This window comes from Poromitra crassiceps (genome assembly GCF_964638095.1).
Source record: "Poromitra crassiceps genome assembly, chromosome: 7".
NCBI classification, from domain to species: domain Eukaryota; kingdom Metazoa; phylum Chordata; class Actinopteri; order Beryciformes; family Melamphaidae; genus Poromitra; species Poromitra crassiceps.
This window is the reverse complement of record NC_139628.1, coordinates 49,436,745-49,454,261: the sequence shown is the minus strand read 5'-3', so window position 1 is coordinate 49,454,261 and position 17,517 is coordinate 49,436,745. Positions and strand designations below refer to the sequence as shown.

The window sequence follows — 17,517 nt, the reverse complement described above, 5'->3', positions numbered from 1 at the left end:
CCCCCAGACATCATACCTGTAGTAGCCAGGGGCCCCAACGTGTCTGTTAAACAGGGAGGCTGACATCATACCTGTAGTAGCCAGAGGCCCCAACATGTCTGTTAAACAGGGAGGCTGAAACAGATCAAGGAGGGTAAAGTGTAAATGGCCACAAGCACCATCTTAAGAGGCGCTGTTAGCAGGTTTTAGTCAGGCAGACTCAGGACTACAGTAGGGTTGTCAAAAGTATCGATAGTATCGAAAAGTATCAATACTGAAAATTTGAAACGGATACAATACTCATTTGCAACAGGTATTGATAGTACCGATAAGTATCAATACTAAAAATTTGAAATGGATATAATACTCATTTGCAACAGTTTCAATACCAGCAGTGGTTTATTTAAGTGAAAAATCACTGATTTTCCCCTCCCTATCATTGGTGGGTATCTGTTGCTTCAACAAGCTAAACGTGTTCTGATAGGCTGATGGCTAGAGCGGGGCTAATCTGCTGTCTAAATTCAAAGTGTTATCAGGATAGATTATGGAGAAGTGTGCGTCTCTCCGTCCATCTGTCTAAACTTTATTTTTATGCGTCTTGATGTGTCGTCATCCCCCCTTCCCGTGGTATCAGAAATGGTATCGAGTATCGATAGTTTCCTGAGTATCGAAGTAGAAATTCTAGTATCGTGACATCCCTACTCAGGACCTTGTACTGTATTGTGACTGTGCTTGATCTGCGATACAAGGATTATTCCAGAGATTCAGGGAAAACATGGCAAATGATGCAGGCAGATTGGGATTCAATGTAAATGCCAGCCGATGATAAGAGATGGAGGCACCGTTTGGCAAAATAATTGAATCAGAGCTTGATATCTGCTTGACAAGATTCTCCAAGAGAGCAACCCAACTGCTTGGCAGGTGACAAGTGCAACCGTTAGGGATAGGTATGGTTAGGATTCTTTTTAAATACAAATAGTGCTACAGATACAGATACTTATCGATACTCCTCTCCATAATTTTGTTCCTGTTGTGCCATTCATTCTAAACTAGAAAATGGACAGAACCGATAGACGGATAGATTTTTGTTTTTACCTGGTTTTTACTGTAAAGCACTTTGAGCTGCATCTTATGTTATGTGCATAAGGTGCTATATAAATAAAGTTTATTATGATTATTATTATGATTATTATCATTATATTATTCACTTGTTAACGAGTTTGAGTCACGCTCTTTCCAGTAGCCCATCAGCTTTGAAATCCGTTGGCTGGTTGTTGAGCTGCGTGTGGCTTGTTGCAGCTAAAGTTAACGTTAAACCGTTGCCGGTGTCGGTACCCGGATGCAGCAGACAAAGAGTATTGAAGGCAAGAGACGCCTTGATGTTGCAGTGGAACCACTCAGCAGAACAACCTATTAGGCTTCAGTTAAATTTACGTTCTTTGGCACAGAATTGTCAAAGTTGTCCTGCTTTGCTACTGTGATTGGTCAAAGAGTTCGATGATTGACACAGGCAGCAACCAATGAGTTGGGGCTGAAAAATACGTCAACGAATCATTGGCGGTAGGTTTGTTGCATCCAGACCCTAATGAAGGATTCATTAGGGCTGGTTAGCAGGCTAGCTCAAGGGGTACATAAGACAAAAAAGCACTGGACTACAATACTTCACAGACTAACATCATGTCCCGTGAGAAACGAGCCGGGTCTGCTGGACAGAGCCCTGACCCGTCCCTGGTCCTGCTGGGGGCTTAAGTGTCTGGGTGGCAGATTGCGCTGGGCAGACGCTCAACAATGGGCGACCAGTGTGGATCCTCCATTAATCCCCCAGCACTTACAGTTGCCCCGGCAGTGCCAGGCGCCCCGACCAATGGCTGGCCGGGTCTGCCAGGCCCACGGCGCCGCCCTGCTGCCCAAACACATTCATCTTCCCACCAGGGAGGTTACGGCCGCCAGACAGACACTGACAGACAGCACAGACATTAGACGGGAAGGAAGACAGAGAGAAGAGCAGACCGCAGGAGAGAGAGAGAGAGAGAGGGCGGGGGGGTATAGACACGGAGGGAGAGGAGGAGGAGGAATGGGATCAGAGCAAGGTTATTATCGTTTTCATTTTTCCTTCGCTTTTATTTTTATTTTGACATTTTGTTTTAAATTTCAGTTTAGTTTTAATTTGTTTTTGACAAAGTTTAGTTTTAGTTTAGTCTTTAGTTTTTATTATGGGGTATTTGTCAGGCGAGATTCAAGAAACTCAGAAAGAGTATTGTGTAATAAAAACTGGGGGGGCCTATCATTAAAAAAAAATCCCTTAGGACAGATGAACAACCATCCACAAGTTTTTAGTTTATTTTAGTTTTGTAAACACATAATAACAGTTTCAGTTAGTTGTCGTTTTGTTGTTGTTGAAACCTCTTTTTTTCATTTTAATTGACAAAAATATTTTTTCACACCTAGTTTTCATGATTTCATTACTTTTGGTGAACAATAATAAGCGGCTTGGATCCGAGACAGAGAGAGAGAGAGGGGCGAGCAGAGCAGGGCAGGAGGGAGGAAGGAGAAGGAGAAGGAGAAAAGGGAACAGAAGAGAGGGGGCAGCTCAGTGTCTTGGTCCCCCGCTGGAAGTGATTAAGGAAGGAGGCCCCAGGATCTTGGCAGAGGTGCACTTCAAAGCCTGGGGGTGGGGGAAGCTCTCTGCGGGCTCCTCCAAACGCACAGGACTACAGCCTTGGGCAGAGTTGCCAAGTACGCTTATTACAAGCGACTTTGAGATGGGTTGCAATTTTTTGGGCTGGTCTGTAAAGGGTAGGTGCTTATTTGGGCTTGCTCTATCTCACTCTCTCTCTCTGAAAGCGTTATATAGCGCTTTTCTAGGTAGGCATTCAAAGTGCTTCACATACTGTATCGGGGCTTCTATTGGGCTTGTTTCCATGTAGCCCTGATTGCTTGTTTCTCGCGTGAGATCTGGCAACACTGGCCTTGGGCTATCACACGCGAGTAGGACTGACTTGCATCAGAAAGGATTCCCCTGGCCCCGACTAGCAACTATATTGTTTGCATTATCAAATCATGGCTGTTCTCTGAGGCATTGAAAATGACATCAGCAGCAGCCAAACTTTACAATGGGACGTCTGCTTTTATTCATTTCAAAACAAGAACAAGGTGCCTCCAAATTTCATCCAGTTACACTGATGGATTTTAAGACCTTTTAGATGCCAGTTTAAATGAAATGTGAGGGACCAACTCACTTAAGAAATGTTCCACTACCCGTTTCTGGCCTGTCGGGGGCGACGGGTGACTCGCCCAGCTGACCTTTCTTGGACCCCTTGCATGTGATCCCGCATGCACAACAGCTCTTATAAGCACATTACGCTGCTGGTAGCACCACACTGTGGTGTTGGTACATTGATGTTGCTGGTAGCACCACATTGATGATACTGTATTTATGTTTTTCCCTTTTCCCGTGTATGAACTAGGGATGTTCATCAATTATCGAAAATCGATAATTGATCGTTAAGGATTGGAATCGATCCTGTGGCATTTGGATCGATTTTTTAATTATTAATTTTTTTTTTTTTTTTTTTTTGACTAGGTTTGGGTGGAATTCGTTCCTCCTCGCCCCACTCCATTGCACAGCCGACTAACGTGAGGTGGAGCTTCATATAGTCTCTAGTTTTCTGGCTGGGCACGGGCCTTTGTGCCAACAAAACTGTTTTAAACATGAGAAATTCACACCGGCATACGCCGGGGACAGCAGTGTTGGAGAGGAGACACATTGAAATAAAGAGTTCATTGAGGAGAACACGTTGTCTTTCGTATTTTCTGCCATAGGCATTCATTTTGTAAAAAAAAAAAAAATTGAAAATTGAAAATATTGAAAATATTGAAAATTTTCTAAGTATTAATATGATCGATAATCGATAATTGATCGTTAATTTTCACCAATTATCGATTTTGGAAAATTTTCAAAATGAACATCCCTAGTATGAACCTGTTTTTGTTTTCATGTTCTGAAAACTGCAAAAGAAAATATACAAAAGAAAAGAAATGTGAGAGCCTTTTGGCTTTCGATAAGATGATTCAATACATGTTAAGGCTTTTTCAGACTTTATCCTGCAAAAAATGACAAAAACTACAGATATAACTGTTGTCACAAAAGAAAACTATTTTTGAATGACATAATTCATGACTTGGAGTTACGGTTATTAAGTACAATCTGAGCATATTCAGAATGATGTTCAGATGAAATTGTCAAATTATAGAAAGCTACATTTGAGTTACCAATAGAGATATCAGATGTCAAGTCAGATTCTAAAACATCAACCTGTAAGTCGCTTGTAAGTCGCTTTGGATAAAAGCGTCTGCCAAATGACGTAATGTAATGTAATGTAATCAACCTTAAACTTCAGTCAGACTCAGAACTGTATCAGTCCCCAGATTCAAAGAGGGCTTCTTTCTAGAGCTGCCACAAGCACGCACTCCTTCAGTGCTCACAGCGTCCCGGGTGGGAATCGAACCCAGGACCTTCTAGCTGTGAGGCGACAGTGCTACCACTGGGCCACCGTGCCCCTCTGTACTTCCCTGTATTTCTTTGAATAAAAAAATAATTTGCAGAATCTTCACACAGGACAGGAGACAATACACATACATATTATGAGTAAATGCATATGTGAAAAGGACCGACCTGATGGAGTAAGGACAGGTGAAGGCTGCTCCTAGGTCCCGCTGGTCTGCCTGCATCTGAAGCAGCCTTCCAATGACCTTCATCAGCCCCTGAACATTTCTGTTCACGGTTCAAGTAAGAAAACACAAAAAAGGCGGTCATAATTCAAGAAATAACTGTACAAATTTTTGTACAGAGACTGTAAGGAGAAAGGTACTGCATTTGTGTGAGTATTTTTATTGTTTTTCTTCTATTTGTCTGTCAAGCGCAGCAAACCTTTTAAGAGACAGCTATTAAATTAAACCCTAAAAATGGGGTTACACTGATTTATCTGATATATTGGCCATTTATAAAAATGCAATAGGTCCAGTCCCCTTCTGATATGATATGGTTGTCTATAAGAAGCCCTCAGCAAGTTGCGCGGTCACTGGACAGGTGACCTGTCAATCACCCCCAAACCCTAGTCTTTTGACTCTAAATGGGCAAGTTATATAAAAAGTTGGCCCCTATTCACCTTATGTTCAGACGCGGGGGTGGGCCAAATTCTTCCGGGTCATGTTAACACTTCCGGCGGTCACGGCGCGAAATATGAAAGAACGTCATGAAGAAGAGAGTTGTTTTTGTAGCGGACAGTGCAGGGGGTAAAATAAAGAACGTAGCCTACTACTTTGAGCTCGGTACACAGCAAGCAAGCGAGTATCCACTGTTAGCCAGGTCAGATAGATAACGCTATCGTCGACAATGACGAGCACTTTCTTGTAAAACATACCTGGACTCCAACAAAGAAAGCTTCAGATAGTTTTCTCTCCTCCGAGCGCTCGAGCCACTTACATCTATAAGGACCCGCAGACGTTAACGTAATTCCCTGGAATGCGAGACTGAACGAGCCAGTTACATGGCGTTGCATTTTTAGACATTGCCGTTTGCTTTTATTTGGTATGTTACATACAATTGGCTAAATTATTAGTTAATTCAGAGTTAGATGATATTGGAGCAGCCAGCCATTTTCTTTTTCTTTTTTTTTTGCCGGAAGGCGTCAACAGACCACACAACCAGGTCAAATGGGCGTGGCTACATAAGGTGAATACAGTTGCTAAGGTGAAATGAGCTATATAGGCCAAAACTGTGTTTCGGGCCATTCTGTAAACATGCTTAATCACTGGTCCAAAGTGGGGCATTTTAAGATGGTTGATGCATTGGTGCATCGTTCAAAATGTACCACCCCACGAGTTGCATCACGCAAATAAGGAGGTCTGTGGTTGGTCAATTCATATGCCTGTCACATGTTTTTTTTTGGTTTCAGGGGGTGGTCCTTAGTCACATGTCAAGAGCTGTGCCCCAGACATAGATATTTATCTAAGGCTGGCTACTGTGAGACTATGCTGTTTCAGACATGAATTCTGACTGAATAGCACCCCCCCCCCCCATGAAAAACATTTACCTTAAAGATGCTTAATATCAGCACCAAATATCAGCAGTAGTAGTGACCAAAACTTTTGAAAACTTTCAGAAGTGTGTGTGCGTACCTGGCAGAGGGCAGTAGGTTGAGGATGGAGTTGAGGATGTAGGTCAGGTCTGCGTGACCTTGCTCCACCAGAAGCAGCAGGGCGTGGCAGCAGCTGGAGCGCACCGCGGCCCGGTCGCTGCAGCACTGCTCCCACAGAGCCTCCAACCAAGGGCCCTAAGGACAGCAACACAGTCAGAACCAATGGTTATAAGGACAGCAACACAGTCAGAACCAATGGTTATAAGGACAGCAACACAGTCAGAACCAAGGGCCCTAAGTACAGCAACACAGTCAGAACCAAGGGCCCTAAGGACAGCAACACAGTCATGGAAGGTAGGGGTGTCAAAAATAATCGATTATAAGATGCATCGCGATGCGGACGTGCACGATTCTGCCTCGATTCACAAATGTCAAAAATCGATTATTAACACGTTCACTGCCATTGACGAGATATCTCGTCTTACAAAATCCAACGGTTGACTGCCAATGACGAGATATCTCGTCTTAAAAAAAAAAAAAAAAAAATTTGACGGTGGGACGTGGATCAACGCCCCCCACGTCTCCTATAAAAATATTGGAGCCACCGAACGTGTACAACCCATTCCACCGACCCACTAAGTGGCGACAGTGCTCTCCAGACTAGAAAAAGCCAGCCAAAACTGCAGGGGAACGCGCGAGGAAACCATTCTCTCATACTGTAAAATGGATTGCCGAAAACGCTTTCGCTTTCGCGCATTATCGCGCTGGGAGCTGGCGGTGGGGGATTGCAAATTTGCATAATAGATTATGGGTGAAACACACTTTGAAACACGGCAGAAAGCCCACAATCGCACGCAGGCAGCTTCATTGCAGCTGAGCTCAACCGAAAACCCAGAAACGAACGAGCCTCATTCTCATACTGTAGGCGAAAACGCTTTCACGCTGGTGCACACGGGCGCACAACGGTGGGGGGTTCCAAAAATAGACTGGGTGGAAAACACACTTTGAAACACGCAGCATAAAGCCTAGAATCGCACAAAGCTTCATCAAAGCTCTCAAACCCAAGAAACGAGTGAGCCCCATCCACACTCGCCGACGAGGGGGCCGCCAGGGAGGGAGGCTGCTCACTGCTCAGACAGGCAGTAGAAACTCGCTTGTGACAAACGCTGCTGAAAGCCACCAGACACGCCCACGGAGGGAGGAGTTTGAAGGAGAGGGCGTTCAGAACTATATTGTTTAGATGTCTGATCTCTCACTGATGCCAAAAATAAATGGTTAAAGTGACTGTTCTGCCTGTTTGATTGAATTTCACAAAACTGCGATTATCTCAGCTTTCAGTCTCAGACGCTGAAACCATGCTGTACTCAACGGCTAATATCTACATAACTACTAACTCTACAAACTAACTCTTTTAGACAGAGAAAGCACACATTCTATTAGTACTTTTGTGAACTTTGTGTTCACAAAGTCCAAGCAGAAAATAATCCTCGGCTCTTGTAAAATGAGCCAGAATCCTCAAAAAAACCCTCTGGCAGAAGCTACCTACAGTAAAAAAAAAAACGGCTGGCAGTGAATGTGTTAAAAAAAAAAAAAGAAAAAAAAGATTAACACGTTCACTGCCATTGACGAGATATCTCGGCTTACAGAATCCAACGGTTGACTGCCAATGACGAGATATCTCGGCTTAAAAATCTTTTTTTTTTTTTTGACGGTGGTACGTGGATCCAACCCTTTTACGTCTCCTATACAAATATTGGAGGTATTGAATGTGTATAATCTATTTTACCGACCCACTAAGTGGCGACAGTGCACTCCAGACGAGAGAAAGCAAAGAAAAAACAGCCGCGGGAGGAAGCCATTCTCAAGGAAATGGCTTGGCGATTTTACAGTCATCCAGACTCGCCCGAGAGCGGCCGCGCCAGCAGCACAGACAAGCAGCAGCAGCAGCAGCAGCACACCGAGAGCGGAGTACGCCTCAAGATTGGAAGAAGGGGATCGCAAAGGAATTTCTCTCCCGTGTCCAACCCCCCGCCCTCGCCTCTCCTCTCCTCTTCCCCGCTCCTGCGATTCCCCTCTCTTTTTTGGGGATCCGTGAGGCAACAGAAACTCGCCTGTGACCTACGGAGGGAGGAGTTTGAAGGAGACACACACACACACACACACACACACACACACACACACGAGTGAGCGAGTGAGCCCCATCCACACTCGCCGAGAGGGGGCCGCCAGGGAGGGAGGCTGCTCACTGCAGACAGGCAGTAGAAACTCGCTTGTGACAAACGCTGCTGAAAGCCACCAGACACGCCCACGGAGGGAGGAGTTTGAAGGAGAGGGCGTCAGAACTATATTGTTTTTGATGTCTGATCTCTCACTGATGCCAAAAATAAATGGTTAAAGTGACTGTTCTGCCTGTTTGATTGAATTTCACAAAACTGCGATCAGTCTCAGACACTGAAACCATGCTGTACTCAACGGCTAATATCTACATAACTACCGTACTAACTCTACAAACTAACTCTTTTAGACAGAGAAAGCACACATTCTATTAGTACTTTTGTGAAGTTTGTGTTCACAAAGTCCAAGCAGAAAAGAATCCTCGGCTCTTGTAAAATGAGCCAGAATCCTCAAAAAAACCCTCTGGCAGAAGCTAACTACAGTAAAAAAAAAACGGCTGGCAGTGAATGTGTTAAATAATCAAATAAAATATAATGGAAGTACATGCAGTTGTTTATTTTAATTATGGATCATAATACAATGCAATTCCAATTGCACTTTTATTTTAAAAGTAGCCACACAGTGAGAAAAAAGAAAGTGAGAAAAAATACCGTAAATCAAAAAAGTGATGCATCGATTTAAGATGCATCGAGATGCATCGATAATAGTAATTGAATCAAATCGTAGCCCTCTGAATCGAATCGAATCGAATCGTGAGGCCAGTGAAGATTCACAGCGCTAATGGAAGGTCTCCAGCCAAGGGCCCTAAGGACAGCAACACAGTCAGGGAAGGCTGCTGCTACACTGGATTTTAAGATTTATTACCTTAGGGATAATAATTGAGTGTCATTGTAGAGCTTTTCTAAGTACCGTACTCAAAGTGCTTCACATATTGACGGGGGGCAAGTTTGTGTTTTCTCCAAGCCCTGCTACAACACTGACTGGCTTCAGCTTGAAAATATGATAATTCATTATTTTAGCCAGCAGCACAGGAGGCTACCTGTTCCATTACGGTAGGATAATAATGAGCCATGCAAAGGAACATTTCAGACAAGATGCAAGGCATCCAAAATGGCGAAGAATTCAGTTTAGCTGCAAAACAATATACGGTAGGCCTAATCTAGCCTGGGTAAACCCAGCCTCGACATGACCTCTACAGTATGTGCTATCGTTACAGGCATAGTCTGTGACGTCACGAAGGCTGGATTCACCCTAATCTACCTAGCCATTTAAAAAAAATCACCACAGAGGAAAATATAATGCTGTATATCAGAAGCCGCTTTTACACAGCCTGTGAAAGCCGTGATCGTTGTGGGATTATTACGCCTCGCCTCCTGTGTGTAAAAGTCACAGGGACGAAATGGTGAGTCATTTTGTTACGCCTTTCGTTACGCCAATGGAGGTACTATCAGCCCCGAATCGACGTCTGTTTAAAAGGGTACGTCACGGGAAGACAGGAATCTCAGATCATTCATAAAAAGAAATGACATGATAACAATGATGAGGGGAAACCAGCTCCAGATTGAGGTTCTACTATCAGAAATAAGTTAACCAAAGCATATCTGCAGTCTGTCTCGCCTGTTCATTAAATAGACTCCTCGGATATAATAATAATAATAAACAGAACCCAGTGAATTTGGGAATGCAAGTAAAGCATTGTGCTGATGGCACTGTCATTCCACGGTAGTTTACAGTAGTATCTCACAGTAGTAGTGTTGTTTAAAGCAGCTGGTATAGTAGACACCGTCACATTTAGGCACCGCGGTAGACGGTAGGAAGCCGGTAAACTGTGCAACACTATTGGGTGTAGGCAAATAATCTGATATGGTTGGGGTTTTTTTTTCAAATTTAAAAACAGCCCATTAATTAAGCATGCCTATGCCTATTCCATACTGTTAAGTGGGCTGAGTAGTAAGTTTAGACATTAGCCGTTTTCAGCCAATATGGCTTCTGGAAGACATGCTACCTCACCTGAAAGCCCAACAAGCCAGTTAATATCATATTAATTATAAAACTTTATAATTATTATTATTAGATGAAGAAAACTGTTATTGTTATTGGAGATGAGGGACTCACCTGAGTGGAAGACTGGGTGATTCGCCCATTTTGCCCTTTTTCTTTTAGCACAGCAGTAACAAGACTTCTCACCGTCTGGAAAGGCCCACATGTACAGATGAAACAATATGAAAATTCCATATCATGATTATAGTGACCAAAATTATCGGGGTTGTCAGTATAAGTTACAATGTGTCCCCAGTAGATAGCTGGCTCCAGTGATCCTCGACTTCAGACTTAACTGATAAGTCATTTTAAATTACACCTGGATAAGTCTAGCATTTATGAAGGAAACACAAAATATGTCACAACTTTTTATTTCTAAGTCCGTCTTCTTTGGATAATTCTACTGTCCTATTGCTATCCTCCAACATGTGTGCTAAAGTGTTAATCTGTAGCCAAATATCACTTAGTACACTACTTCACATGGGCGTGGATGACGGGGTTGTGGGTACACTACACTTCACCTGGGCCTGGATGACAGGGTTGGGGGTACACTACACTTCACCTGGGCCTGGATGACGGGGTTGGGGGTACACAACACTTCACCTGGGCCTGGATGACGGGGTTGGGGAAGTCAAATCTTGTCTTCAGGCTCTCAGTCATCTCTGCCGGTCGTACCTGAGAGCAGAAGGAAAGACAGAGCTTCATTAGAAGAAGCTGAGAAAACACAACAGGGCTAAACAGCCTCAACATTACAAGGTCTGTTCTATCTTCTATCTAGACTCAACTAGTCTGAGAACTTTCTCCCAGCTTTCCCTGTTCAAACTCAGCCGTTATTTTTGTCACAGTAAAATCGTGGGCATAAAGCAGGCTGCGGATGGATTTATCCGTGTGCGCACATAATTTGCAAGCCGTGACTCAATCAATGTGGAGTTTTGCATTATTTGAGAAGTTTGTTTAGCACTCGTTTTATGAAGAAAGGTGACTTTGAAACAAAGTGCTTTTCAACTTTTGCATTGAGCAACTCACTCATGGTGTTGAGTTGAGCACTTGATTATTCAAAGCAGCGTGTATCTTGACCGCAATTTGAAACTGAAATCATGCCGGACACGTTGTCTGGCCCCGTTTTTCTCTGGCGGAAACACTAATTCGGGGACCACCCCCTTTGAAAAGCACTGCTTGGAGGTATTCGGGGACTACCCCCTTTGAAAAGCACTGGTTGGAGGTATTCGGGGACTACCCCCTTTGAAAAGCACTGCTTGGAGGTATTCGGGGACTACCCCCTTTGAAAAGCACTGCTTGGAGATATTAGTGGACTACCACCCCCTTTGAAAAGCACTGCTTGGAGGTATTCGTGGACTACCACCCCCTTTGAAAAGCACTGCTTGGAGGTATTCGGGGACTACCCCTTTTGAAAAGCACTGCTTGGAGGTATTCGGGGACTACCCCCTTTGAAAAGCACTGCTTGGAGGTATTCGGGGACTACCCCCTTTGAAAAGCACTGGTTGGAGGTATTCGGGGACTACCCCCTTTGAAAAGCACTGGTTGGAGGTATTCGGGGACTACCCCCTTTGAAAAGCACTGCTTGGAGGTATTCGGGGACTACCCCCTTTGAAAAGCACTGCTTGGAGATATTAGTGGACTACCACCCCCTTTGAAAAGCACTGCTTGGAGGTATTCGTGGACTACCCCTTTTGAAAAGCACTGCTTGGAGGTATTCGTGGACTACCACCCCCTTTGAAAAGCACTGCTTGGAGGTATTCGGGGACTACCCCTTTTGAAAAGCACTGCTTGGAGGTATTCGGGGACTACCCCCTTTGAAAAGCACTGCTTGGAGGTATTCGGGGACTACCCCCTTTGAAAAGCACTGGTTGGAGGTATTCGGGGACTACCCCCTTTGAAAAGCACTGGTTGGAGGTATTCGGGGACTACCCCCTTTGAAAAGCACTGCTTGGAGGTATTCGGGGACTACCCCCTTTGAAAAGCACTGCTTGGAGATATTAGTGGACTACCACCCCCTTTGAAAAGCACTGCTTGGAGGTATTCGTGGACTACCCCTTTTGAAAAGCACTGCTTGGAGGTATTCGTGGACTACCACCCCCTTTGAAAAGCACTGCTTGGAGGTATTCGGGGACTACCCCCTTTGAAAAGCACTGCTTGGAGGTATTCGTGGACTACCCCTTTTGAAAAGCACTGCTCGGAGGTATTCGTGGACTACCACCCTCTTTGAAAAGCACTACTTGGAGGTATTCGGGGACTACCCCTTTTGAAAAGCACTGCTTGGAGGTATTCGGGGACTACCCCCTTTGAAAAGCACTGCTTGGAGGTATTCGGGGACTACCCCCTTTGAAAAGCACTGGTTGGAGGTATTCGGGGACTACCCCCTTTGAAAAGCACTGCTTGGAGGTATTCGGGGACTACCCCCTTTTGAAAAGCACTGCTTGGAGGTATTCAGGGACTACCCCCTTTGAAAAGCACTGCTTGGAGGTATTCGGGGACTACCACCCCCTTTGAAAAGCACTGCTTGGAGGTATTCGGGGACTACCACCCCCTTTGAAAAGCACTGCTTGGAGGTATTCAGGGACTACCCCCTTTGAAAAGCACTGCTTGGAGGTATTCAGGGACTACCCCCTTTGAAAAGCACTGCTTGGAGGTATTTGGGGACTACCCCCTTTGAAAAGCACTGCTTGGAGGTATTCGGGGACTACCCCCTTTGAAAAGCACTGCTTGGAGGTATTCGGGGACTACCCCCTTTGAAAAGCACTGCTTGGAGGTATTCAGGGACTACCCCCTTTGAAAAGCACTACTTGGAGGTATTCGGGGACTACCCCCTTTGAAAAGCACTGCTTGGAGGTATTCAGGGACTACCCCCTTTGAAAAGCACTGCTTGGAGGTATTCAGGGACTACCCCCTTTGAAAAGCACTGCTTGGAGGTATTCGGGGACTACCACCCCCTTTGAAAAGCACTGCTTGGAGGTATTCGGGGACTACCACCCCCTTTGAAAAGCACTGCTTGGAGGTATTCAGGGACTACCCCCTTTGAAAAGCACTGCTTGGAGGTATTCAGGGACTACCCCCTTTGAAAAGCACTGCTTGGAGGTATTTGGGGACTACCCCCTTTGAAAAGCACTGCTTGGAGGTATTCGGGGACTACCCCCTTTGAAAAGCACTGCTTGGAGGTATTCGGGGACTACCCCCTTTGAAAAGCACTGCTTGGAGGTATTCAGGGTAGGGCTGTGCGATTAATCGATTTTGAATCGTAATCGAATTAATTAGTTAGAACGATGTTAAAAAAATGAAAATCGTAAAATCTTTTTTTTTTTTTTTTTTAATTTAAATTTAATTTTCACTTTAACTAGGGTAAGTACGTTACGCGGGGTGGCTCTCTCTCATGTACGCATGCTGCTACTTGTGTAAAGTCTCTCTAGAGGCTGTGATACTGGCTACTAAAAACAGCAGCACAATGGACTTATTTCAACACCTCCGACCAAAAAGCAGCTTGTTGCACTGCAGGCTGTAGCCTACAAGATAACGATTGCCACAACACACTCACGCGCGCACACGAACACAGACATTATCACCGGACGATGAAACGTTGCCAGTTCACATAATAACAAAACAACACGTGAGGCCACCGAGTACTGATAGATTGGCTGTATTCATGGCTGCCTCAGCTGACTCACCTGTCCCTGTGTGTCTGAATTTCCCCCTAACTGCTATCGCAGTTCCACGCATTCCTGTTGTGACTTTGTGTTATTCTAGTACAGATATAACTCCGAGCACGGGTGGTCGCTTAGACACTAATATAATTATCTCACGGAGGAACACGCAAATCCACCAGTGTCAAGTTAGCAAGCAACAGCCAGGAAGTTAAGCATAGCAGTGGCAAGCTAAAACAGGAAGTTGAGTTGTTCTACCTTCAGAGTAAAAGCGTAAATTGTCAATTATGGAAAAAAGGGGGGAAAAGAGCTCTGCAGGGCAACAAATGTTTAGAGAAGTATAATAGTATAATAAATCGAAATCGAAAATCGAGTTTTGAGAGAAAAAATCGTCAATTTTAGTTTTAGGCAAAATCGCACAGCCCTAATTCAGGGACTACCCCCTTTGAAAAGCACTACTTGGAGGTATTCGGGGACTACCTCCTTTGAAAAGCACTGCTTGGAGGTATTCGGGGACTACCCCCTTTTGAAAAGCACTGCTTGGAGGTATTCAGAGACTACCCCCTTTGAAAAGCACTGCTTGGAGGTATTCGGGGAGTACCCCCTTTGAAAAGCACTGCTTGGAGGTATTCGGGGACTACCCCCTTTGAAAAGCACTGCTTGGAGGTATTCAGGGACTACCCCCTTTGAAAAGCACTGCTTGGAGGTATTCAGGGACTACCCCCTTTGAAAAGCACTGCTTGGAGGTATTCGGGGACTACCACCCCCTTTGAAAAGCACTGCTTGGAGGTATTCGGGGACTACCCCCTTTGAAAAGCACTGCTTGGAGGTATTCGGGGACTACCCCCTTTGAAAGCTAAGCCCGGCCATGTGTTCTCAAAACTCCTGGTAGCCACCACATAGTTTTGCATTAAATTATTCACCAGTCACCCTCCTCCGCCTGCTCCCAGCACAAACACAGGCAGGTTGCTACACAGAGAAGTGGCCCATCTCAGGTTGTCCCATTAGGCATGACAATATGCCATGAGGGCTGACCAGCTGTCTGGGTCCACTCCACAGCTGGCCACCAGCCAGGGCAGGTTGCTCTCCATAAATTAGGATCCGACTGATATGGGTTCTTAGGATGATACTGATATTCTGGTAGAGATGCACGATCCACTTTTTCCCCCCAGTTATGATCCGATTCCAATACCTGAATTTGGATATCTGTCGATACCGATACTGATACCAGACAGAGCTCTTGGCAACTCTCCCAAGGAGCTGCAGCCTCCACCTCTACATAGTAGTTGGCTCTTATTGTGACATCATTTAGTACTTTGTTTGGTCATCAAACAAAGTACATTACGTTATATTACATTAACGTAATGTGTAGTGTGTAATATATTACTTTTTTGAGTAACGACCCCCAACACTGGTGGGCAGTGACGATTACACCGTCTGAAACGGACACATTTATTTTCGTATTAAATATAATTGGGCCTTAATGCAGCCTTTAAAACCAGGAAAAGACAACACTTATGCCATACTACCATATCTAAAATCGAAGACGATATCTAGTCGCATTATCACAATATCGATCATATAATATCGCTAAAATAATAAACAAATAAAGTCGCTGTTGAGCCGGAAACCTCTGTCATGTCAAATATCTGCAAACGCATATATCGGTCTAAGCCTATTATAAACACAGGGAATATGAGAGACAATGTAACCCCCTCCCTGCCTACTACACACAGAGACACCCGACCCAACCCGACCCCACCCCCTTGCTGTCATTTCACTGATAAGCCGGGCTGCGTTTCTCTACTGTCCAGCCCTCAGTCTGCACGCTCTCATCTGCATGGACACATAGACAGGTAAGTCACCAACACTGGCCCCCAATACAGCTGTCAAACGGATGCCAAACTTTTTAAAGTGCCGAATCGTTGATGTTGGAAGGTAATGTGGCTATTTACAAAACTCTAACTCCATATATCTATATGTACTGTAGCATACTCGAGCTTAACAGCTTTGAAATGTCTTATATGAATTGAGCTTGTAGTAAATGGTGGAGGTAGTAACTTCATTTCCTGTGAATTCACATAAAAGACATTTGAAAGTTAACAAACCCATTTTCTGTCACATTTTTTTTACTGTAGGAAAAATACAGTACACATAGCTCGTTCTCTCATTTAAAGATTGGCAATGGTCAGCTAAACCCTTGGAGTGGCTATAATATCCCAAACTATTCCGGTGGTTTCTGCAGCTTATTTTACCTTACAGCCACAACAATGTAGGCTGGCCTGTACTGCTAGCTCTGCATTCGTGATAGAAGAGGGGACAATGACTGGACATTGTTGAGCCAACAGTGCTTTAGAAATGACCGGATTGTGGCTTTACTGCATGGCACTCACTCACTATAGCAAACTGCATGTGACAGACAAACAGGCACACAGGTAGCTAGCTATAGCAAACTGCATGTGCCACTACCAGACAGACAGACACACAGGTAGCTAGCTATAGCAAACTGAATGTGACAGACAAACAGGCACACAGGTAGCTAGCTATAGCAAACTGCATGTGGCAGACAGACAGGCACACAGGTCGCTAGCTATAGCAAACTGCATGTGCCAGACAAACAGGCACACAGGTAGCTAGCTATACCAAACTGCATGTGGCAGACAGACAGGCACACAGGTAGCTAGCTATAGCAAACTGCATGTGCCAGACAAACAGGCACACAGGTAGCTAGCTATACCAAACTGCATGTGGCAGACAGACAGGCACACAGGTAGCTAGCTATACCAAACTGCATGTGCCAGACAGCAGGCACAGGCACACAGGTAGCTAGCTATAGCAAACTGCATGTGACAGACAGACACACAGGTAGCTAGCTATAGCAAACTGCATGTGCCAGACAAACAGGCACACAGGTAGCTAGCTATAGCAAACTGCATGTGCCAGACAAACAGGCACACAGGTAGCTATCTATAGCAAACTGCATGTGACAGACAAACACACAGGTAGCTAGCTATAGCAAACTGCATGTGCCAGACAAACAGGCACACAGGTAGCTATCTATAGCAAACTGCATGTGGCAGTCAGACAGACAGGCACACAGGTAGCTAGCTATAGCAAACTGCATGTGCCAGACAGCAGGCACACAGGTAGCTAGCTATAGCAAACTGCATGTGACAGACAGACAGGCACACAGGTAGCTAGCTATAGCAAACTACATGTGGCAGACAGGCACACAGGTAGCTAGCTATAGCAAATGGACATTTCACTCGGACCAGTGATGGACATAGCCTAGCCCCGTTACTCCTCTTTCCGTTCATCGACGATGATGTCATACCCAGAAAGAGGAGTATGACGGATATGACGTCATCGTCTAGACGGGTATGACATCATCAGCGCAGCACATTGTTGGGTCTCGGTCTAAAATACTCCCACACTGTAGATGATCGTGGACGATGTTTTGTAGCTTGTCCTGTCGCTTGGGAGTTGGGAATAACAAATCCATGTGATAGACGGGTGGTGTGTATACT

The 17,517-nt window shown here is 44.8% G+C and overlaps 1 protein-coding gene across 1 annotated transcript in view; it reads right to left on the bottom strand.

The window, feature by feature from the left end:
* The window catches only part of focad (focadhesin), a gene marked incomplete at its 5' end in the record, with an annotated part of 71,082 nt that extends 60,088 nt beyond the window's left edge, over nucleotides 1-10,994 (bottom strand). Inside the window, 4 exons of the mRNA XM_083640590.1 lie at nucleotides 4,655-4,753; nucleotides 6,160-6,314; nucleotides 10,410-10,484; nucleotides 10,938-10,994. Coding sequence (XP_083496716.1) covers nucleotides 4,655-4,753; nucleotides 6,160-6,314; nucleotides 10,410-10,484; nucleotides 10,938-10,994 — 386 coding nt within the window. The remainder of the gene's footprint in view (nucleotides 1-4,654; nucleotides 4,754-6,159; nucleotides 6,315-10,409; nucleotides 10,485-10,937) is intronic.
* Between the last annotated feature and the right edge of the window lie 6,523 nt (nucleotides 10,995-17,517).